The 24,102-nt window shown below is 42.8% G+C and overlaps 2 protein-coding genes across 4 annotated transcripts in view; both read right to left on the bottom strand.

Moving 5' to 3' along the window:
* The window catches only part of NARS1 (asparaginyl-tRNA synthetase 1), a 32,163-nt gene extending 18,082 nt beyond the window's left edge, over positions 1–14,081 (bottom strand). The window contains exons 1-6 of the mRNA XM_026666359.2: positions 13,973–14,081; positions 8,706–8,788; positions 7,920–7,985; positions 3,049–3,141; positions 1,848–1,937; positions 27–105 (exon numbers count right to left, since the gene is read on the bottom strand). Of these exons, the coding sequence (XP_026522144.1) occupies positions 27–105; positions 1,848–1,937; positions 3,049–3,141; positions 7,920–7,985; positions 8,706–8,788; positions 13,973–14,015 (454 nt within the window). The 5' untranslated portion in view covers positions 14,016–14,081. The remainder of the gene's footprint in view (positions 1–26; positions 106–1,847; positions 1,938–3,048; positions 3,142–7,919; positions 7,986–8,705; positions 8,789–13,972) is intronic.
* Positions 14,082–20,172: 6,091 nt separating this feature from the next.
* The window catches only part of ATP8B1 (ATPase phospholipid transporting 8B1), a 99,237-nt gene continuing 95,307 nt past the window's right edge, over positions 20,173–24,102 (bottom strand). For all 3 annotated transcript variants that reach the window (XM_087958583.1, XM_087958586.1, XM_087958584.1), the window contains exons 27-28: positions 23,903–24,033; positions 20,173–22,145 (exon numbers count right to left, since the gene is read on the bottom strand). In XM_087958583.1, the coding sequence (XP_087814709.1) occupies positions 21,915–22,145; positions 23,903–24,033 (362 nt within the window). In that variant the 3' untranslated portion in view covers positions 20,173–21,914. The remainder of the gene's footprint in view (positions 22,146–23,902; positions 24,034–24,102) is intronic.

Raw genomic sequence — 24,102 nt, 5'->3', positions numbered from 1 at the left:
CTTCGGCTGTGCTAGATGGTACTCACCCTGCCTACGCAATCGATGGACCCAACCAAACACCTTTACTCTTTCCCCTCTGTAGGCTTCCAGGGTACGAATCTTCACCTGTAAAAAGACAGGTAATTTAAAGAGATAAAGAGACAGGCTGCCAATTCAGAATCCAGAAGAAATCAGAATCTTCTAAAATGCATTCAGAATCTGGTGCTACTGGTGTTTTCCTAGCCAGAGGTTATTCAACAACCGCTGTTCAAAACTTAAGATGCTTCCACTGCCCTAAACAGGAATCAGCCAATCTATCTCATTAATTACACAGGCTAACTACACAGACAAGCACAATAACAGCCATATTAGTTATTAGCATGCAAAAAAACCATTGGTATGGAAATCTCTTTTGGGTTAGGGTTAGGCCCCCCCATGAAATAATTGAGAAAAATCAAGGTGACAAAAATGTTCAGAGGTGCACTATAGTTAGGGGGATATGCCCATTACTCTCAACTTCTTTATCGTAAAAGAGATATTGGCCTTCCTGCGCAAATCAATCTGATTCAAATCGGGAATTTCTACAGTATAATTGGAACATCTTCTGATACACATGTATATTCCTCTCGCTTGGTTACAGAGAATCACCAGGGACAAAAACCCTGGATACTACCAAACCATCATTTTAATTTTAGCTATTTATCACTCTAACACAATCCCTTTATCACTATCACTGGCCTTTATCAAAAAAAAAGACTGTTGCCACCCTCTACACTCACCCACACCCATACATTTCATGCCTTTGCTGCAGATACAGAGAAAAAAAATGGCTAAGGTAGTAAATGGGTTTTCTTAAATTTTCCGCAAGGTCAGTTTGGCAGCTTCTGTGAAGGCAAACAGCCAGGGTGATGCAACAAAGGCCGCTCAACAGGAATTTGACAGAGCCTCCCAATTACAGTTTTCTGAGTAAGCATGCACAAGATCCTTCCTGATCATCCAGCCATGCCATCAAAGTTAGATCGTGTCATTTCCAGGGCATACACATAAGGTAGATTTTAATCCGCATTGAGTAATTGCCAGCATGCCAGCTCAGAATCTGTCAATAGGGACATCAATATGGGGAAGATTAAAAAAAAGAAGACAAGATGACGGCTGCATTGAAAAAGGATGAAGCTTCAATTGCAGTTGACTTTTTAAATGTCCTCCCTGGGATGGACACTCTGATCTGAAAGGATATTACTTTCCCCTTGAGGGTACTTTCAATATAGTTGGGTTTTCATCTTTACAAAGGGCTATAGAGCTAGAAATATATTCCAGTATGGAGACTTTCTCCATCTAATGCAACCTCAATACCTCAACCACCCTAGATAGCTGGAGAGTCCCAGTAGATCAGAGACTGTTTTATATTTTATATTCAGTTTCTTGCAAAATTCTCCCAACATCCCACTACCTGGCTGAGAATTCTGGAAGTTGCAATACCAAAATTTGCTGGGGGAAACTGTATTGACTGTAGTTCTCTTAACTGTTAATACAGAATTACATTGCTCTTCTGTCGCTTCTCCCATTGGAAAAAAATTGGTGTAGGCCACTGTCTGGAGCTAAGATAGATCTGGAATATGGGGTGGATATTGTAAATAAGGGAGGGAGGGAGGCAGAGAGAGGGAAGGAGGGAGAAAGAAAGAGAAAGAAAAGAAAAAAAGAAAAGGAAATCTGGCGTGATAGGGAGGAACATGGAGGTAGAATGGGGCATGCAGATACCATGTAACCTACCCTTCTACCATCCAGCTAATTTCCACACATACACTACCATTTCCCCCAACATGTTGCAAGTTCACAATGTGCGTTGTTTTTCTGAAGGTGTTACTCACACATTTGGGCTCCGGGAGGCTGAGGTCTTTCTTCATGATAATTTTCTTTGCTTCCTCCAAGTTCTTTTCACGTCGCAGCAAATCTTCTGCCTATAGATTAGGTTTGGGGATCTGATTAAAAAAAGCTGACCTAAAAGTTTGGGGCATATCCCCTATAATGTGTGGCTTATCCTAATTTGAGAACGAAGCCAATGTTACTTTACTCAAACAAAGCACGCCTTATGGGTGCCATTCCGATATCTGGACTTCCAATTCCCAGGATTTTCTGATAGTCATGTTCACCAGAGAATTCTGGGAGCTGACAGTGCCAAGTGCGGGAAGGCCATCATAATGGATGGTTTGCACCTTACTGTAAACCAAAACAAATCACATCAGTGCTCCATTTTATGCCTGAACAAGTTGACAACTTGCCAAATATTTCTCTATAACTTTAATGAATAAGTGACAATTTCAACCTGACACTGAATGGCCCAATTGTAACTATTTATTACACCATGATAATTCTTGACAACTGCTTCCTTTTGTATGGTTATACTCAAGAACTCTGATGTATCTGCCAAGAGCTTTTGAAGATAAATGCAAAAGTTCAAGATAAGAAGTTGGGCTAACAATCTGAATGGTGATGACACTCCAGAGGTATTCAGATCCACTTGGATTGAGATCCACTGGTCTGGAATCCACTTGGATTCAGATCTACTGGTCTGGAATGCTGATTTATGCAAGGATCAGCAGATGACCAGGTTCCCCGTTCATATTAGATTATGGTTTGCTTATCTGGGTTTGATAAGGTTCACACAACACATTCAGTGAAAATGCCAAGAAATGCCAAGCAGGGGTTTCTAAACTTGGCAACTTTAAGACTTGTGGACTTCACCTTCCAGAATTCCTCATGCTGGCTAAGGAATTCTGGGAGTTGAAGTCCACAAGTCTTAAAATTGCCAGCTTTGGAGACCCCTAGCTCAAGGCAATGCTTCAACCCAGCTGATGCTTTGCAAGAACTCCTGTAGTGTAAAGGTGATATGGAAATCTGTGAATTTGGGGACTAAACCACAATATTTCACTCCCACGTTACTTGATGCCACGGAAGATCCAACTTCATTTAAATCTCTCTCTCTTCTCTCATTTGTTTCAATGAACAAATTAAAAGGGCATCTTGAACATTTTCATCCTTGAGCATTGCAGAAGATAGTTGCCAACTTACCTCCTTCTTTTCTCTGGCTTCACTCTTCTGCTGCTCTCTCTGCCACAGCTTTTTCACATTCTTGAGTTGACTCTTGGAGATAGTTTCCCATCTCTAGGTAGATTAAAAGAGAAACAAGAATCCCGAAGCTGATTTTTGAGCCAGACAAGAAAAATCTTAAGCCACCATCCCATTTCTAATTTTGACAAGGAATCTCTTTTGGCTGTTACTTCACAAAAGCTGGTATTCAATTAAAACCAGAATATGGACATTGATTCAGCCACCACTCCCTCTTATTTGCTGCCAAGACAATATACATCATCCCTTATAATTCTTCTAAGGAATTATAAGGAATGATACATATTATAATAAATAATTATAATAATTCCTTAGAGGAATTATTCTGTCATCTGTACTTCTAAAACTGTATGGTTTGGCTCTGCAACCAAACAAGACAGACAGACTTCAACGGATAATTAGAACTGCAGAAAAAACAATTGCTACCAACCTACCTTTCACTGAGTACCTGTATACTGCACAAGTCCAAAAGAGGCCTGTGAAACTATCTACAGAGCCCTCACATCCTGGACATAAATTGTTTCAACTTCTACCCTCAAAAATGACGCTATATGGCACTGCACCCCAGAACAACTTGACAAAGGAGTTTTTCCCCGAATGCCATCACTCTGCTAAACAACTAATTCCCCCAACACTGTCAAATTATTTACTAAGACTGTATTACTATTCTTCTCATCCTTCCTATTACCCATTTCCTTTTCTACTTATGACTATAACCATGTTGCTTGTATTTCTATGATTTATATTGTTTTGTTTCCTAGTACGATTTATGCTTATTTAGTGCCCTATGACTATCAACTAAGTGTTGTATCTTATGATGCATGATGAATGTATTTATGATGACTATGATCATGATTTATCACTTATATTTTTATGTACACTGAGAGCTTATGCACTGAAGACAAATTCCTTGTGTGTCCAATCACTTGGCCAATAAAGCATATTCTATTCTATTCTATTCTATTCTATTCTATTCTATTCTATTCTAATCAGTGTTTCTCAACCATGGCAACTTGAAGATGTGTGAACTTCAATACCCAGAACTCCCCAGCAAGCATGGGCGGCTGGAGAATTCTGGGAGTTGAAGTCCACACATCTTTAAATTGAGAAGCAGACTTTGTATAGTCATTATTGCACAGAGAAGTGTCAGAGGTAGCTAGGCATCATCGCCAAGACAACCATCATGGTTCCAAATTCCTGGCTGTGGGCAAACAGCTGAAATAAATGTTAATTAACAAGAAGGACCAGACTTGCTCTCCTTGACCATCTCAATTTTGTTTCAGCTGAAGCTTGGAAGAGGCCAAACGTTTCTGGTTATAGTTTTGCAGAACTGGAGCTAAATCAAAATGGATCAGGACTGCATTCTAGGAATGCATTCCTCATTTGCATAGAATTATAAGACACAATGCAACTTCCGAGGTCCAAAGTTTGATTATTGGTGACATCCAATTATTTACAACCATACCATGGATCTCAACCCACACACTCCTTAAAATAAAATGCTAATGAGTTGCATACTCAGTAGAACAGGGGGGAAACTTTGGGAAGAGATCAGAAATTGAAGAGTGCAAGAGAGAGAAGAAAATATATCCCCACTGCCTCTCCCAAGAAAACAATAGCCACATACCACACTTCAACATGATGTAGTTAAGGCTCAGTTTTAATAATTAAAAGAGTTTTTTTCATGAGTTCATTTAAGACCCCCGGTTTTAAAAGCCTCTAACCACAATTATATCTGCTGAAGTTCAGAAACTCTGTTTTTGCTGTTCAGTCATTACCGTATTTTTCAGAGTATAAGGCACCCCGAAGTATAAGACGACTTAAGGGAAAAAAATCTGCCTCTGCCTCCCAGCAATTTACCTCCTTGCAGCAAACAGCTTGTTTCAGCTTCAGCACAACCTGATTAGCACAAGCAGCTGATTGTCGGTTGAATTGGCCTCCCGACGATCAGTTGTTTCAGGCTGCAGGGATTGTCATTGCCTATTGCCGCCTCCGCATGCCTCATTTTCAGCCTCCGCATCCCGTTTTCACCCTTCATGCGCCACCCTTTTGGCCAGAATGGGCAGAAAATGGGGCATGCGGAGGCCGAAAGCAGGACGTGCGGAGTTTGAAAATGGGATGTGGAGGCTGAGAATGCGGCACATGGAGGCGGCAATAGGCGATCCCTGCAGCCTGAAACAGCTGATCGTTGGGAGACCGATCCAACCGACAATCAGCTGCTTGTGCTAATCAGGCTGTGCTGAAGCTGAAACAGGCTGTTTGCTGCAAGGAGGCAGAGGCCGAAGGGTGGGGGGGCCAGCGGATGGGGGTGGGGGGCTTCGGCAACATTCGCTATATAAGATGCACAGACATTTCCACTCACTTTTCGGGGTGGAAAAAGTGTGTCTTATACTACGAAAAATACAGTAAGTCGTGTTGACTCTTTGTGACCCCATGGTCCATAGCACCCCAGGCTCCTTTCTTCTCCACCGTCTGCTGGAGTTAGCTCAAATTAATCTTCATTGAGTCGATGACACTATCATCCATCCATATCTCTCTCTCTCTCTCAACTCTCCTCTAATTGTTGCAGAATACCTTATGCCACCAGACTTGAAATTCTAGACCTAGAAAACCTAGAACTATGCTGCCTTCGGTTCAATCTAAGTACAGTACATAAAATTATATACTGCAATGTCCTACCTGTCAATGAATACTTCAGCTTCAACCATAACAACACAAGAGCACACAGTAGATACAAACTCAAGGTTCACCGCACCAAACTTGATTGCAGGAAATCCGACTTCAGCAACAGAGTGGTCAATGTCTGGAATGCTCTACCTGACTCTGTGGTTTCTTCCCCAAACCCCAAAAACTTTAACCTTAGACTGTCTACTATTGACCTCACCCCTTTCCTAAGAGGTCTGTAGGGGGCGTGCATAAGCGCACCAACATGCCTACCGTCCCTATGCTATTTTTTTTATTTTTTTTATATGTATCAATTTCATGTACTCATAATTATGTTTATACTTATACCTGTTATAATTGCTTGACAAAATATCTATCTATCTATCTATCTATCTATCTATCTATCTATCTATCTATCTATCTATCTATCATCATCTATCCTATTCTATCCTATCCTATCCTATCCTATCCTATCCTATCCTATTCTATCCTATTCTATCCTATTCTATCTATCTATCTATCTATCTATCTATCTATCTATCTATCTATCTATCTATCTATCTATCTATCTATCTATCTATCTATCTCATCCTTTGCCGTCTACTTTTCCTTTTGCCTTCATGTCAGCTTTGGAAGCCATATTAGCACCAGAAGCTTCCACGCTGCCACATTCTTGAGCCTGGGAAAATGGGAGGGGGAATTTCATGGAGCCGTATGTGGTTAGACATAATAGCATTCTTCTTTAAATTCAAGGTCATGTTCTTTCTGCACCTGGCTGAGGAGTGGTTGAGGGGGACGTCTCAAGCTCGGACAGATGGTGATTGGGGCATGTGATGCAATGAGGGGTGCAGGGGGTGAATTTGTGATATTTTACTTATTGGAGGGAAACCTGGAACTTTCAGATTCGGGACTTCCCAGATGTGCCAGTTTACTGCTCTAATAAAAGGAACCTCAGAGAAGATGTCTGCCTTGGAGTTATTATTGGAGTTGAGGTTTTCTGGAATGCTGACATTCAGTCTCTCTCAACATTAGGGTCTTTCCCAATGAGTCCTCGCTTTCCTTTGGTAAGCAAAGTATTCGAGCTTCAGCTTCCGTACAGGTCGTCCTCAACTTACAAACAGTTCACTTAGTGACCGTTCAAAGTTACACAGAGCTGAAAAAAGTCAACTTGTGACCATTTTTCATACTTATGACCATCGCAGCATTCCCCATGGTCATGTGACTTACATTTGGAGGCTTGGCAACTGGTTCCTATTCATGACGGTTGCTGTGTCCCAAGGTCATGTGATTCCCCCTTTATGACCTACCAACAAGCGAAGTCAAAAGGGGAAGCCAGATTCACTTAACGACCGTGTTACTCACTTAACAACTGCAGTGATTCACTAACCGTGACAAGAAAAATTGTAAAATGGGGCAAAAGCCTCTTAGCAAACATCTCACTTAGCAATTTTGGGCTCAACTGTAGTCATAAGTTGAGGGCTACCTATTATCTGTCCTTCCAAAGAACGGTCAGGTTTGACTTCCTTTCGGATTGACTGATTCGATCCCCTTGAAGTCCAAGGGACTCTCAAGAGTGATGTCGCTGCTTTTTACTATGCTGTCTAGGTTTGCCATAGCTTTTCTCCCAAGGAGCAAGCCTTTTTTTTAAAAAAAAAAAAGTACATGGTTGTCAGCTTTGAAAGCCCTATTGCACGCTGCCACACAGCCTGAGAAAGTGGAAGAGGGGTGATTTAAATTAAGTAGCTCTGAGTAGACAAAATAAAATTCTTCTGTTAGTTCAAGGTCACTGAGTATGGCGCAGGATGAAATAAGGATCTTACTTTTGGACGGATCGTGATTGGGCCATGTGATGTGATGACAACCAAGGGGGGGATGGATTTGTAGTTTGGGAAACTGTGGAAAACGTTTAGATTCGGGATTCCACAGATGTGCCAGGTGCTATTCTAATAAAGGTACTTTTGAGATACGTTTGTCTCGGGAGTTACTGATTGGAATGGAGGTTCCAATCAGAACGCTGACAATGGTTGCAGTGAGACCACAATCACATCTGTTGAATTTTGGAAGCTAGTGATATATTTCTGCTTGCTAATTTCTGAACTGCTGACCAATATTTTTGGTTTCTGGAAATGATAATGAGTTGATTAACCAACCTGGTTTTCTTTTTGGGAGTCCACATAGATAGTAGGAAATGGTTCCTTTCCAGTAGACATCAAAGCCTTTGAATAATAAAAAAGACAATTAATTAATGGATAATTGGTTAAGGCACATATTTCTAAAGTATTCATCATTTTCCTGGTTAATAGATATAATGTACTAGCTCTATATCCATGCTTTGCTACGAAACTATGTTATTGGGCTTAGTTTTTGGGTAGGAAAATAAGGGGGGGGGGGGAATTGTGCCTCTGCCTACCAGCATCCATCAGTATTCATCTGGCTAGTGTCCTGTCAGTGTGTGAGAGTTGAGAGCTGTTTGGAAACTGAAGCAGTATTTGCTGTGTGAGCAAGGAGACAGCAAGGAGCCTGGGTGTGGCTTAGCTCAACTGTTCTGTACTAAAGCTGGTTGCTGCTGTGAAAGTAAAACTGAAACTGAAACTCCTCTGCTCTGCTTGTGTTTTGCATTTGGAACTGATTTCTTTTCAGGTGGGGAGGGGAAGTAGAACTTGTTAGCATCTAATAATAATAATAATAATAATAATAATAATAATAATAATAATAATAAACAACGAAATACTAATGCTCTGATTGTCATTTCGAAAAATCCTTTCTTAGTGAGCCCCTAGAAGCCAAGAGGAACATATTCATTTTAGTACCGTAACTTTTTAAAAAAATCCTAAATTCTGGATTATCAAAAATAAAAAATCCTAAATTCTGGATCATCAAAAGATGATTTGTACCAAGAAAACTACCCAGATGCTTCAGAAATACTCAAAAGATACCTGCAAAGCTGTTTTGAAAGGTTTATCCTGGGTCCCATCACCAGTGCTGTCACATCCTACTCGATCAGATACATAAACCTCTCCTGCGGATACAAATAGAAATATTCTTGGCTAAGCACAAAGTACACACACATACGCATGTTATGTCCCACCTTCAAAAGCAAATAAGCAACGCCGAAAGCAGTCGTCCTCAAAAGCAAAACAAACGAAGAGGAGTTTCAGAAGATAACAGCAGCTATTATTCACAGTCTACAGCACATTAATCCTGGCTTAAATCCACAAGCCTCCGAGCTTTGACCGTTGCTTCTCCACGTAAATTAAACGCTTTGTTCCTGACAAATTTTCAAACTCAGGCGGATCCTTTTATAGTTATTAGGGCAACAGTTAATTTCCTTAATTACTGACTTGACCTTCTCCTGCGTTCCAGCTGGCCTTGCCTCTTAAAGTGGCGTCTATTCCTAACATCTAACCAACAATTCTCCAAGTTCTCGTCTCCACTTGAAGACTCTCTTAAAACTTCTCCGTCAGCCATTCCCGGCTGATGATCAGATACTGAACCAGAGGAGGTCAAAGGTCCTGACCATTCTACTAAATCAGGTCTGTCCTCTCTTGTCACGTCCATCTCCTCTTCCTGATTATCATTCCAATCACTGAGCCATGCTGGCTCATATTTCTCTGCCATGTCCTCCTCACTTGAGCTCATATCAGCCACAGGAGCTGAATCCAAGTCCGGAGCCACAACATACGCATATACCTCGACAATATGCATTTCTGAGCCCCTGCAGGAAAATGATGACTTGCACTTAACAGACTCCATTTGACCTTCTGGATTTTCAGGTGTACCAAAGCAATAAGCAATCTACTAAACTTCTCCCAATCAAGGAATTCAACTTCATGACCTATAATATCAGCAGGCCTTTTCAAACTGTAACGTCCATCAGCATTTGGGGAAGAGCTCTGGCTTCGATAGCCTGCCCGTTTGACACCAATGGATTCAAAGCTTTGGCACATTCAGGGAATGAAAAGATCCATAAAGGCCACCAGGTCTAACATCTCCTGTGTGAGAATCCGCTTTAAAGACATTTCTGGGGAGAGAGAGAGAGAGAATTCAAAACCTTCCCACCAAGTGGAGTTCACAAATTCACTGTGTAGCTTATTCCAATGTCAAATTGCTTATTCTCCTTTTTTCTAACTGCAACTGGAATCATTTAAATTTCCTGCAAATTAAGACCGTTTTCTTTTATCTTTGGGGAGAGCGTAGAAGATCTTCTTCTATGAGATCAAGATCTCTTGATCTTCTTCCATGTACAGACCTTTCAAGTGCCGGAAAAATGTTATCGTATCCCCCACCCACCCACCAGTGGTGGGATTCAATTTTTTTTTACTACAGGTCCTGTGGGGGGGTGGTTTGGTGGGGGTGGCAGGGGAAGGATACTGTAAAATTTCTGTTCCCTCTCCACCCCAGTAACCTTCTTTCCAGCTCCGTTCTCCTGTGCAGGGCAACAGAAGACCCAGCCAATCAACTGGGACTAGAATAGATGGGGGCGGGGCCAGTCAGAGGTGGGATTTGCTGGTTTTCCAAACTACTCAAAATTCCCGCTACCGGTTCTCCAGAACTGGTCAGAACCTGCTGAATACCACTTCTGTATCCCCCTCTTAAAGGTGAATATCAGTTTCCTCCATCCTCTGATTGCAAAACTTGAATTTCCAGTGAACATCCCAAGTGGAAGAGGAGCCCACAGGAAAATGTCCTAGTGTGATGACCCAAAGTATATCAGCTGGTGTAACCTTTTATGCAGATCTCACACCTGCAACAAATGAAGAAGATCATGGCCCTCTCCTCCCAAGTAGATCACGTTTTACCCTGATCCTCTCCTCCCTGCATGCCCTAGGATGGATAGGGGATGGGCCTGGGTCCTCCTCTGACTGCTCAGCCGGCCTCTGCCCTTCCCCAGCCTCCTCCACAACCTCCGGAGCCACACTTCCACTCCCCGTTGGCTGTTCCTCCTCTTCCTCAGAGTCAGTCTCCACCAGGGTCATGACACCTAGCCATTTTCTTTATGTATTTTCCACACAGGAGGGGCAAATAAAACCAACAGGCTGCAGGGATTCAGCAGAATCCTTAATATTCCTTCCTTCCCAGAATCCATGTAATAGATCATCGGTGATTCCAGCGAAAGCAGGTGCAGAAGAATTGCTAAGCAAACCCACCCATTAGAAATAAATTCCCTGTATCTACGAAGTTTGCTATTCAAATGTGGCTGTTGAACTTCACCTCTCATGCTTTCGCTTTGGGGGCTTTATTAAATGTAACTTTAAAAAATGATATTTATAAGGAAGCAAAGATTCTCATGCTTGTTTGAGATCTCTTCGGAGGGCAACTCCAGGCTGACTTTATCTTGGTTCAGCCAAACACAAGCAGGTATGATTAGGGCTTGATGGAAGAGAACCATGAACCTTCAAAGCTGTAGGCCGGTGATGGCTAAGCTTTTTGTTGTTGCGTGGTGAATGTGCGTGCGAACGCATGCAACAGCGTGCACAAATGCCTGCACCCATAACGCAATACACACGCAACCCGCTCCTGCCGCCCCCTACACATGCGTATGGGACCCTCTGCACTCCCCCCGCCCCCTGTGCATGCACGCACATGTCTCCCACATCGCCTCACCCCCTCCATGCATGCACGGCAGATAACCCAAAATCAGCTGGCTGGCAGGAGGCGTGCGCGCATGCGCAGTGGAACTGAGCTGGGGCGACAGCTCGTGTGCCCGCAGAGATGTCTTTGTGTGCCACTTCTGGCATACATGCCATAGGCTCGCCATCATGACTGTAGGCTATAGACCGGGCTAGTCAACCTTTTTATACCTACCGCCCACTTTTGTATCTCTATTAGTAATAAAGTTTTCTCTAACCACCCACCGGTTCCACAGTAATGGTGATTTATAAAGTAGGGGACAAAACCCTTACCGCCCACCATGAAAGGTGGAACGCCCACTTGTTGACTACCACTGCTATACACTGAGATACCAAAAACACAACAGTGAAAGGCAATAGGGTAAGAAAAATGTAAGGCACTTGCCTAGCATGGAGGAAATGTGGCTTGAAGTAGTACACGTGAAAGGGCTCTGAGTGTCGTGGGGATGCAGCTGCTGATATGGTTTTGGGAATGCCTTAACAGGAGTTGCGAATCCAGATTATAGAAAGCAATTCTTCTACTCTACTCTGCCCTGGTCAACTATGTCCAGTTTGGGGTACCATCATTCAAAAAGGACAGTGACAAACTGAGGCAAGATCTGAGAAGGTTACTAAGATGATGTGCAGTAAGCCCTCAAACTCTATGAATAGAAACTTTTCTTCAAGCTCTTTGAAGAATAGTCAATGGGTCTGAGTATATTTGGCCTAGAGAATTGCCAAGGACTGAATTGTCTGTAAGAAATCCTCAGTCATCCAGGTCATGGTTGTCCCAAAGGTGTTTTTTCAGGAGGCAACTGGACTTTGTTGGGTTTTTTTTCTTTTGAAGATATTTCACTTCTCACCCAAGAAGCTTCTTCAGCTCTGATAGGATAGTGGGGGATGGAAGGATTTATATTCCTTGCAGACAGCTGGTCATTTGCATCCTTTTAGAGCAAGGGTCTTCAAACTTGGCCAGTTTAAGACTTGTGGACTTCAACTCCCAGAATTCCTGAGCAAACATGACTGGAGGAGGAATTCTGGGAGTTGAAGTCCACAAGTCTTAAAGCTATCAAGTTTGAAGACCCCAGTTTTAGAGGGACATTGAAGCTCTTGGAGGTATATCTGTGTCCTCAGGGCCACCTGGGTAGTAGTGCTCCTGGTTCCTGTAGTCTGCAATTTTCTCTCTCTCTGGAAATCCATTTCTAACTACCACACCATTTCAAAGGCATTCATTCAAAATTGTATAGCTAAAAGTCTGTAGAGGTTTTCAGTCATCCAGGTCATGATTGTCCCAAAGGTGCTTTTTCAGGAGGCAATTGGACTTTCTTGGTTTTTTTTTTCTTTTGAAGACATATCGCTTCTCATCCAAGAAGCTTCTTCAGCTCTGACAAGAGAGTGGTGAACATAAGGATTTATATTCCTTGCAGTCAGCTGTCAGAACTGAAGAAGCTTCTTGGAGGAGAAGCAAAAGGTCTTCAAAGAAAAAACAAGAAAGTCCAGTTGCCTCCTGAAAAAGCATTTTTGGGACAGGACTCATCCTCATCCTCGCATCTGGCCTACTGAAGAGATAACTGAAGAAACATATGAGATTTGCCTTCAAATGCCACATAAAAGGGGGAGATAATAATGTAGGGAAGGCAGCCAGGAGAAACTTTCTAACTATTACATCAGCCAACTGTCCTTTTCTGAAAGTCTTCAGGCACAGGCTGGTGGTCAGCAGTCAGTGGACCTGCACCCAGAACGGGATTTGGAGTAAATGACTTCTAAGATCCTTCCATTTTGTCTACCAAAGCAATGACACATCATAAACCCAAGGAACCAGGTGATCATGAAACTTATTGTTAAAACACCAGCCAGGATGGGTTCCAGGTTCAGTTTCCTTTCCCACAACTAAGAAATAAAAAAAAAAAAGTCTTTTTCTTTCCTTTGAGAAGCAAATGGGTTTGATCAGTTCACGATTGGGAATCTATGAAATTCCACCAAAGAAGGAATACAAAACTAACGAATAAATGAATGAATGAATGAATGAATGAATGGCCTGTTTTGCGCTGCTTCCCGAATTGGGGAACCAGAAGCGACCCAGATACGCCACCGCACATTTCTCCTCGAATCGTCCTTTGCAATGCCCCGTTTTTCTCCCATCAAGTGATCCAGCGGGGGAAGGGGGGATCCTTGCCCCCCCTCAAAAAGGGGGGGATAGGGGAGAAGCAAGAGGCCGGACCCAGGTGGCAGCCACGGAGGCCTTCCCGCTCCTTCCTCTCGCGTTTATATCCCCGGCGAGAACGCGTGGAAAAGAAGCGGCCGTGGATCGCGATTGTCCTTTTCCAACACGCCATGAGGGCTGCGGCAGTTTTTTTGCAAGCTGCTGCTCGGAGGCCCGGGCTGGCAGGGAATGCTGGGACTTGTAATTCCCAAAGGTGAGAGGCGATTTGCACCGGTCCCCGGGTCAGGTTTTCCTTTCGCTTCCCGGTTCTCCCGCCTTGCATTTTGGCTCCGGGCTCGGTTCCGCGTGCCCGAAGCATCGAAGGGGTAGAGGCCAGGCCTCTCCCCCCCACACACACACATACACTTCGGCCGCCCCCTTGCAAACTCACCCAGGCTTAGCCTGTCCGTTTTCTCCAGGATGACCTCCGACATGGCGACTTTTGGGAAAGGGAAGGCTGGGCGCGGCTCACCCGGCAGCTCGTTCCTCTCTGCGGTTCTGACGCGGACAGGCAAGCCGATTGCATCAGGCTGCCGCAAAGCGAGCCCGCCCCTTTCAGCCACCGGCGCTCGTTGGGAACGGAAAGCGTCGTCAGAAGGGAGGCTGGGCCGAAGAGTCTGGTGCCTTCGCCGTGATTGCGTGTCCTGCGGCCCGGCCTGCTGGTTGGTTGGGTGGGTGGGTGAGGTGCCGGGGGTGGGGTGGGGGGTGGGGTGAATAGCAAATAGCGATAAGTCTGTGGAGTTTCTCAGTCAACGACCCTCTAAAAGGATGCAAATGACCAGCTGGTCTGCAAGGAATCTAAATCCTTCCACCCCCCACTATCCTGTCAGAGTTGAAGAAGCTTCTGGGATGAGAAACGAAACATCTTCAAAAGAAAAAAGCAAGGAATCCTCCTGAAAAAGCCCCTTTGGGACAACCATGACCTGGATGACTGAGAATCTTGACAGACTTTTTAGCTATGCAATTTAGAATGAATACCCTTTGGATGGGGTGGGAGTAAGAATGCATTTCCAGAGGGGGAAAAAAAATTGCAGACTACAGCAACCTGGAGCACTGCTCTGGTGACCCTGAGGGCGCAGATAAACCTCCGAGTGCTTCAATGATCCTCTAAAACAAGGGTCTTCAAACTTGGCCAGTTTAAGACTTGTGGACTTCAACTCCCAGAATTCCTGAGTTAACATGACTGGAGGAGGAATTCTGGGAGTTGAAGTCCACAAGTCTTAAAGCTGTCAAGTTTGAAGACCCCTGCTCTAAAAGCATGCAAATGACCAGCTGGTCTGCAAGGAATCTAAATCCTTCCATTTCCCCACTATCCTGTCAGAGTTGAAGAAGCTTCTGGGATGAGAAGTGAAACGTCTTCAAAGAAAAAACAAGCACCTTTGGGACAACCATCACCTGGATGATTGAGAATCTCTGCAGACTTTTGGCTATTCAATTTGGAATGAACACCCTTTGGATGGGGTGGGAGTAAGAAATTTGCAGACTACAGAAATCTGGAGCACTGCTCTGGTGACCCTGAGGACACAGATGCTTCAACGACCCTCTGAAGCAAGGGTCTTCAAACTTGGCCAGTTTAAGACTTGTGGACTTCAACTCCCAGAATTCCTGAGTTAACATGACTGGAGGAAGAATTCTGGGAGTTGAAGTCCACAAGTCTTAAAGCTGTGAAGTTTGAAGACCCCTGCTCTAAAAGCATGCAGATTACCAGCTACATAAATCTTTCCATTCCCCACTATCCTGTCAGAGCTGAAGAAGCTTCTTGGATGAGAAGCGAAACATCTTCAAATAAAAGATTAAAAAGCGCACTTGCCTCTTGAAAAAGCACCTTTGGGATACAATAGCACTTAGACTTACGTACCACTTCATAGTGCTTTGAAGCCCTCTCTAAAACATTTAAATTACAGTTAACATTTAAATTAAATTTAAAGTTCAAAACATTCTTAAAGATCCATCTTATCTTGGGCACCCTTTTTTTGAACTTATTACCATCTGGCAGATGGTACAGGATAATAAAAACAAGGACAAATAGGCCGAAAAACAGCTTCTATCCCAGAGCAGGAACTATATTGAATTCTACTGTATAGTGCAATATTAATGCAATATCAGGGGTTTTCAATTCAATTGTATAGAATGTGAAGAATGTGTGTGTTTTATTTTTACAGTTATAACATACATTGAACATGGCATTTAATTTCATTGTACGAGGTGCAATGACAATAAAATAAACTAAAAACTAAAACTAAGCGGTTTACATAGTCAGCATATTGCCCCCAAACATTCTGGGTCTTCATTTTACCCACATTGGAAGGATGGAAGGCTGAGTCAACCTTGAGCCGGTCAGAATCAAACTGCTGGCAGTGGGTAGAGTCAGCCTGAAATATACTGCATTATAACCATTGAGCCACCATGGCTTTTAGGACATTAAACCACGTGTGTTAGATATATAAACCAGGATAGACATTTTAATACTGTTTCTTTAAGGGAATGCTAAAATTGTAATTGGGTGTGGTTCCTCAAACGGCCATAAGATGGAGCAAGAAACCTGGGTTGTTCTGTGAGTGTTGCCATTCCTGCATTTCCCTATTGACTGTTGCTGATCCTCGTTATTCTTGGATATGATGTGAGTCTTTTACTGAACTGTTTATGATACTGGACTTTGTTATTTGGATTATCCCTGGACTAAAAAATGACTGCTTTAACCGTGAATGAATTGGACTGCTTGTTGGACTTTGCTTAAACATTTATTGGAATTAAAAGCCTACATTTTACTATAGTGTATCTGTGTGCTGGTTGTGTGTTATTCTTCACCACTCTCACTACGTCTCCCTGTGTGCGCTCATTCTCCTAGCGGGGAATTACCTCAACAACGTGGCTTGGCTCTCATGGAAAACTGAAGGAATCTGGACAGGCTTAGATGGTGTTTCCAAGATGCAGAACCCTCCAACGATCATGAGAATCAGTGCAGCCCAAATTGGGAACCAGGTCATAAGAGCCCTATTGGGTTTTCTCTGTATCATACAGCAGAGACCTGGATGCATAAGAGATGCACGCAAACCAGGATTAGAGGGCTGCACCCCTGCCCCATTATGCTTCCCAGCTAATTGTGCAAACCAGAATCCAGGAGATCATAAACACCCATTCCTACTAGTAGTCACATCCTCCATGGAACCTGCCCCATTTGCTTTTTAAAGTGGCTAGATTGGCAATACATTTCACAGTTTTAAGGATGCCCACAATGTGGAAATTGGGCGGGGGGGGTGAGAGCTTAAGCTTCCCTCTCCGACATTTGCCACCAATTTGTTTGAATAGTCACAAAATCTGATAAAGCCTTCAAGTTATATCCAGGGATTTTTTGGGGAAAAATATTTTTTACATTACATTTATTAAATTTAAAATTGGCATGATGTTTAACTTTACCATAATGTCTATTACAGTTACAAGAGTATTTTTATTTTGTGTAAACAATAAAATCCCACCATTCCGCCAATTGTCAAGCAGCAGGATTTAAAAAAAAAAACACTTATGGAACGTACCGTATATACTCGAGTATAAGTCGACCCGAATATAAGCCGAGGCACCTAATTTTACACAAAAAAACTGGGAAAACTTATTGACTCGAGTATAAGCCGAGGGTGGGAAATGCAGCAGCTACTGGTAAATTTCAAAAATAAAAATAATTAATTTGGGAAACGATCTCACTATCATGAAAGGTTTAATTGATTCACTAACCCAAAAGAAGATGATGATGATGACAGCGGGAGGCAGGAGTCACTCTCTTCCCCTCCTCGGAGGCCCCCTGAGTCAGGAGTCACTACCGCCGGCCCGGCCCCAGTCCCGCCGCCTCGGGAAGGGAAAGGCAAAGCGCTTTTGCCTTTCCCTTCCCGGCTGGGGCTGTTGGGAGTCGCTGCCGCCGGAGGCCGCGACTCCACACCATTTTTTTTCAGAGGGATCTGACTCGAGTATAAGCCGAGGGGGATTTTTTCAGCACAAAAAATGGGCTGAAAAACTAGGCTTATACTCGAGTATATACAGTATCTTATTTTACCTTCATTCCACTGAGATATTTAGATATTCTCATGTTTTATAGTAATAATTAATTTGGCTACTAACAGGAGAAATACTAAAATTTACGTTGTTTTGTTCTGACTATCTAATATATGCAGTAAACCTAATTGGAGAAAATTTGCTCTTCAGTTTTGTAATATACCACAACACATCTCTTGTCTTTTCTTAAAGCTTTCTTAAAAGCCATGCTCCTTCCAGAGGACAGGAATTCCAAAAGGTTTTTGGAACGTAAAATATACGATGAACAGTTGGAGGAACTGGGTATGTCTAGTCCTGGGGCATCAAACTTGATTTCAATGAAGGCCACAGCAGCATTGTGTTTGACCTGGGGGCTGGGGGGAGGCTGTGCCTGGTGGGGGGGCATGCCCGGGATGAGTCGTGCCTGGGGTGGGCATGGCCAGGGTGATATCACTCATTAAGGCTCTGTTTTTGGCTGTGACGGCCTTCTGCAGCCCTCTGCCAGCAAAAACAGAGCTTGGGGAGCGACCTGCCAGGGCTCCGTTTTGGCCGTACCCACCTCCTGTAACCCTCTGCCAGCAAAAATGGAGCCCAGGCGAACCGCACATCGCCTCCCTGAGCTCCATTTTTGTTGGCAGAGGACTGCAGGAGGCTGTTGCAGCCCAAAATGGAGCCCGGGAGACATATGCAGCCCTCCCAAGCATTTTCCGTTTCCAGGGTGGCCCCACGGGTCAGATTTAAGCACCCTATGGGCCGGATCTGGCTCACAGGCCTTGAATTTGACACCCCTGGTCTAGTCTAACAAAGAAAAGGACTAGGGGTGACATGATAGCAGCCTTCCAATATTTGAGGGGCTATCAGAGAGAAGGGGAGGTCAGGCTATTCCCCAAAGTACCTGAGGGCAAGACAGGGCTGGAAATTATCAAAGAGAGATCTAACTTATAATTAAGAAGGATTTCCCTAATAGTGAAAATAATTAATCAGTGCAATGGTTTGCCTCCAGAAATTGTGGGTGTTCCACCATAGAAGTTTTTTAAAAAAGAGATTGGACAGCCATTTGTGTGGAGTGAGAATTTTCTTGATTGCTGGTTCAACTGGAAGAGAATTTGATATGGGATATGGATGATTCCAGGGGTAGAGATTCAAATTTCTTAACAACCGGTTCTGTGGGTGTGGTCTAATTTGTGGGTGTGGCTTGGTGGTCATGTGACTGGGTGGGAGTGACTTGTTGATTGGCATGGCTTGGTGACTGGATGGGCATGGCTTGTATGTAAATATATTTATGTAAATATTGATTTTTTTAATTAAAAAAGAACAGATACAGATACAGATAATCAGAGTTGGAAGGGACCTTGTAGGTCATCTAGTCCAACCCTCTGCCCAAGTGGGAGACCTACACCATTTCTGACAAATGGCAGTCCAATCTCTTCTTGAAAGTCTCAAGTGATGGCGCTCCCACAACTTCTGAGGGCATGGTGTTCCATTGGTTGATTGTTCTCACTGTCAGAAAGTTTCTCCTTGTTTCCAGGTTAAATCTCTCCTTGTTCAGTTTCCATCTATTATTCCTTGTCTGGCCTACAGGAGCTTTAGAAAATAGCTTGACCCTTTCCTCCCAACTTCTACCCCAAAGCAGGTAAAGCAGGCAGGCAGATTGAGTTGCTCACAGAATCACAGATTAACTTAGAGATCTATCTACAATCGGCTACCTGAGTCTGTCACATAAAATTTCCTTGCAAGCAAGCTCATAAAATTCACAACACACCATGTATGTAAATATTGCATTTTTTTATTTAAAAAGAGCAACTTTTACCCCAAAGTAGGCAAAGCAGGCAGGCAGATTGAGTTGCTCACAGAATCACAGATTAATTTAGAGATCTATCTATCTGCAATTGGCTACCTGAGTCTGCACTGAAAAGCTTTAGTCCTAAGGAAGGTTCAGCTCTGCTTCTAGATTAGCTAGAAAGCAAGAAATCCAAAGATTCCCTGCTTTCTAGCTAATCTAAATCTCCTGGCAGAGCAGAACAGCTGATGGTTGGAGGGAAAAAAAGGAAAAATAGCAACTTACCAAACCAGGCAAGTAGGATGGCTCGTGTGCCAGGTAAGGAGTGAGTGGGCGGGGAGAGGAGGGGCCAGCCAGTGGAGCGATTTGCGGGTTCTCTCAACTGCGGACAATCGTGTGTGCAGCGTTTGCAAGAAATCATTAGCTGTGCTGCCTGGACAGCTGACAAGCGGTGCACTCAGTTTGAAAATCCTCTTTTCCTACTTTTTCAACCTCAGCTATGCCGCGCAAAGCAGCTGAGGAGGGAAAAGCAGGGAATAAAGGACAGCCTAGAGCCCAGGCAGGCGGGTGGGCCGAACACCAAACCGGTTCGGTGTCAGCTACTCTTCGCAGCTACAGGTTCTATACAACCAGGCCAAACCCGTAGCATCCCACCTCTGAAGGATTCCTCTTTTACTGCCCCCAATTCTATAAGAATCAGCAAATGTTACATGTGTGCATACTTACAATACCAAGGACACTTTAATAAAAACATTCAAAGCAATGAAAATACTTTCTTTCACACCAGATAAAAAGATTAAAAGGCACTTTACTTATATATACATAATGCTTTAAGAAATAAAATATTTACATTTTATAATTGAGATACACGTGTACAATCAATGTATTAAAAGTTGCAAATATTGCACTTAGATTAAACGTCTGAAAGATAAAGACTAACCTCGTCCTCATTTCTGAATAGAAAAATCAATTTTTGAATCAAAATAAAATCTGCTGTCTTTTACCAAAAAGCTGTAAACCTTTCAACATTCAATAGTAAAAATGAAGGAATGTACCAAGTCCATGTTCCTTAGGGATGAGTTCTGTTCATCCATCTACACAAATCTGAGGAACAGTTGTGAATATTGAAACAGGGTCATTTGGTGCATGCTAAGAGTATTGAAATGTAAACCATTTTTAAGTCCCAACACATTGAAATGAATGAATACATTTTTAAAAAGAACATCGTCCTCTTTACTATTAAAAAAAATCATGTAGTAGATTTATCTTAAATGAAAATTATTCTCTTGCTCCAGGTGATGCTTCAAATTGTGCCTCTCGTTCCCACAAAACAAGACGTATCACTCCCTCTGGTGAAGATGCTTTTGATTTCGAACATGAACTTTCTGTGCCCAAATGGCTGAGCATTATTAAAAGCATGCAGCCCTGATTGACCAGTATAACTTTTGTTGAATAATGCATTATGCTCTTTCTTTCAAATGTGGTGAAATTGGCATTGTCATCTTCAAGCATGATGCTGCTCAGATATTATTCCTTCACACAACTCATTCCAACATAAAAGACAGCGCTATATAAGAATCACCTCCTGTTGTTTAATGGGCTAGGTGGCCATTTCCCTTGACCAAGAACAACCCAAGGATGAAATCAACCAACATATCCAAAAGGAAAATCTCCACAGATTGACTCTGTCTTTCCTATTTCTCAAACCAATACAAATAATACAGTAAGATTTGTAATAAAGGTGAAAAGGCCGGGTATAAAATACATTACTGGAAAGGCACATTCATTCTTGCTGATACAAAGCTGCTACATGTTTAGAGAGGGGAGACCCCCCACAATGCCCAAAGTACAAGCTGTTGTTTTCCTGAAAATATACAACAAGCTATTGTTTCCTTAAGGAACTTCTGGGGAAGACACCTTTAATTACAAACCTGAAAGCCTGTTGAACTTTCGCTACCCAAATGTCTGAACATTACTAAGAGCATGCAGCTCCGATCAACCAGTACAACTTTGTTGGATAGTGCATTATGATCTAAATGCTTACAGCATAAAAATGTACAAAAGATGCAAAAAAAAGCATTCTTAGGCTGCCAAAGAAGAATGATATGATGGTAGAATAAATTAACAGAATGAAATGGCACTCAGAATCATGTTGCTGCGGAGTGGTTTGTCTTTGGTGCTGAGGCATAAAACCTCTGTTGGAATTGTTTTTCTTTTTTTAAAAAAAAAACCACTACTGTTTAAAAACACCTTAAAATTGTTGGGCTTGAAGTCCAAGGCATAAGGATATCCCTCAGTTCCAAATAAAAGCAATGTTTATGCAAGGACGGAGAATTAAAAATACTCAGCCATTCGGTCTGTCCAATTTTAGTCCCGAACATAGCAATTGGGGGGAAAAAATAATTAGACTCCCTTCATAATCCTGCACGCGTTTTTCAAAAAAACAAAAAGAAGCCACCGTCCTTTGTAAAAAAAAAATAAAACTTTTTGTGCTACCCTTCCTCTGTTTTCTGTGGGATTGGGCAAGTCATCAACTGTTTTCTTCAGCTCGCCTAATTTCGGCCAAATTGTTGCCCAGAACTGCCGTTAGGGAAGCTCGCCTACGACGGATGATACGCCCAGAAGCGATGAGGTCAGCGTAACCTCGCTGGTGGGAGAAGGCATACGCGGAACGACGACCAGTTACCCCGCGACGGAGAACGCTCTGCCTTCGCTTCCACTTCTCCTCTACGGCCTTGTACTTTTTGCGATTCTTCCGAATCTTTAAAGGAGACAATTGTAGAACAGATTAAGAGGCAGAAAGAAGATCGGTAGCAGTTATTAGAGAAGATTCAACCTCTAAGCCTCCTGGGATTTTTGGAGCACTAGGAGGGATTTTTTTAAAAAAGAATTTATTTATTTTTTTAAAAATCCCTCTCTGTGACTGACTGTTGGAGCCATAAATTTTCAAATATAGACAATATAGCAAATGCTCAATCAAACTTGGATGTGGAAATTCCTGCACTCCTACCCATGGCTGAAGTGCTGGAGGAGTCATAGACAAATGGAGGGTCCCACAGTTCAGGCTTCTTCCCATTATTCTAAATGCAGGTGGACCTCAATTTATCACTAATTCCTTAATAACCATTCAAAGTTATGATGGAGCCCCCACAATGGGTACCTATGACCAGTTCTGCAGTTCTGATGGCCACCCCCTCCAATGCTCAGCAATTAGTTCTCATTTATGGCCCTTTGAGCCATGTGACTGCATTTTATGTTGGTTTTGCCCCAAACCAACATTTACTTCTGGTTTTTGGCAAAACTGGGAGATAGTGATTAATAGGTTTGCTTGATGACCGTTAAAAAAAAAAAAAAAAGGTTATGGGACTTCCGGTTTGTTTCGCGAGCTGCAGGGATTCATAAGCTGGCGCGATCCTGCTGCGCTAGCCGGCGAGGCTCCGATCCCTGACGGGTCCGATAGCGCTGACTGCAGGGGCAGCTGAAGATAGGGGATCCGGAGAGGGTTTGGGGTGTTGCAGACCTCTCCTGGCCGGCAGAATCCCTTCCTGCAAGACTACAGCAGCGGGCGAAACCGGCAATGGCCGCCACAAAGAAGCTGGCAGCCGGGTAAGAATGCGCAGGAGGAAGGGAGAAAGTATTTGAAAAAGAAGAAAGTTTTTCTTGGTTCCCAGGACTCTAAGACATATTTAACAAAACTCCTGAAAATTATGACTTTCTGAATGATACCTTCTAAAAGAGGAAAAAGCGGCACTTTGGTGGTGCTGAAAGGAAAGTCATTTAGAGGAAAGAGGGAAAGAAAAGATTGTTTTGTTGTGTGTTTATGTTTTGAGAGTACTTCCAATAAAACCTTGTAGAAATAGAGAATGAGAATAATGGTAATCAAGTCAGAAAGGAAATAGATGAAATAATAATAGTGAAATTGAATAAGAGAGTAAGAGAAGGGGAATAAAGAAATTGGATAAGAGGTTATTTTTATGCTCGCTATGGAAATGGCTTAAAATAGAATTGTATTGTATAAAATAAGGTTTTATCTGACTTGTAAAATTTATAATGAAAAAAGGTTCAAATATGTAATGGTTGATGATGATTTGTTTGTCTTTGAGATGTCAAAATTTGCTTAAAAAAAAAAAAAGGTTGCAAAATTGGGTGGTCATATGGGTGACCCATTTTAAGACTATCACAACTCAGGATTTTTTTTTTTTTTTTTTGTCTTTTAATGACCCCGTAATCTCTTGCATCGGGGTGGAGTCAGAGCTGGGTGTTTACTGGCCGGATGCCCTTCCTGTCTCCAGCACAGAGTTCGCAGCTGATATTTACTCATTGTGCCCAGAGAGAGAATATACCTGCCGCTACCTAGGATCGAACTCACAGCCTCTTGATTGTGAGGCGAGAGCTCCACCTCTAGGCCACCGCACCAAACACAACTCATGATTCATGATTGTACAAAAAAAACCTAACTAACCAGCTCTTCTTCAACTCATTGGTAACTTGGATTAATAACCAGAATCTCCTACATACCTTTTCACTTTTTGTAGGCCAGATGGTCATCATCAAGAACCGGAGGGCAATGATGGGCAGCAAACAGAGAGTGACAGACAGTATTATGGTCAACCAGATATATGGCTGTCGAAGGGCATTTGAAGCGGTACCTGGGAAGGAGACATGACAGTTACAATTAGGTGGCTGTTGTGGTTAGCCGGCAGCAGGTGCAGATGGCT

This window comes from Notechis scutatus, chromosome 2, assembly GCF_049901735.1.
Source record: "Notechis scutatus isolate UNSWTSFEM ecotype Mainland chromosome 2, rNotScu1.2, whole genome shotgun sequence".
NCBI lineage: Eukaryota > Metazoa > Chordata > Lepidosauria > Squamata > Elapidae > Notechis > Notechis scutatus.
This window is presented reverse-complemented; position numbering and strand designations above follow the sequence as displayed.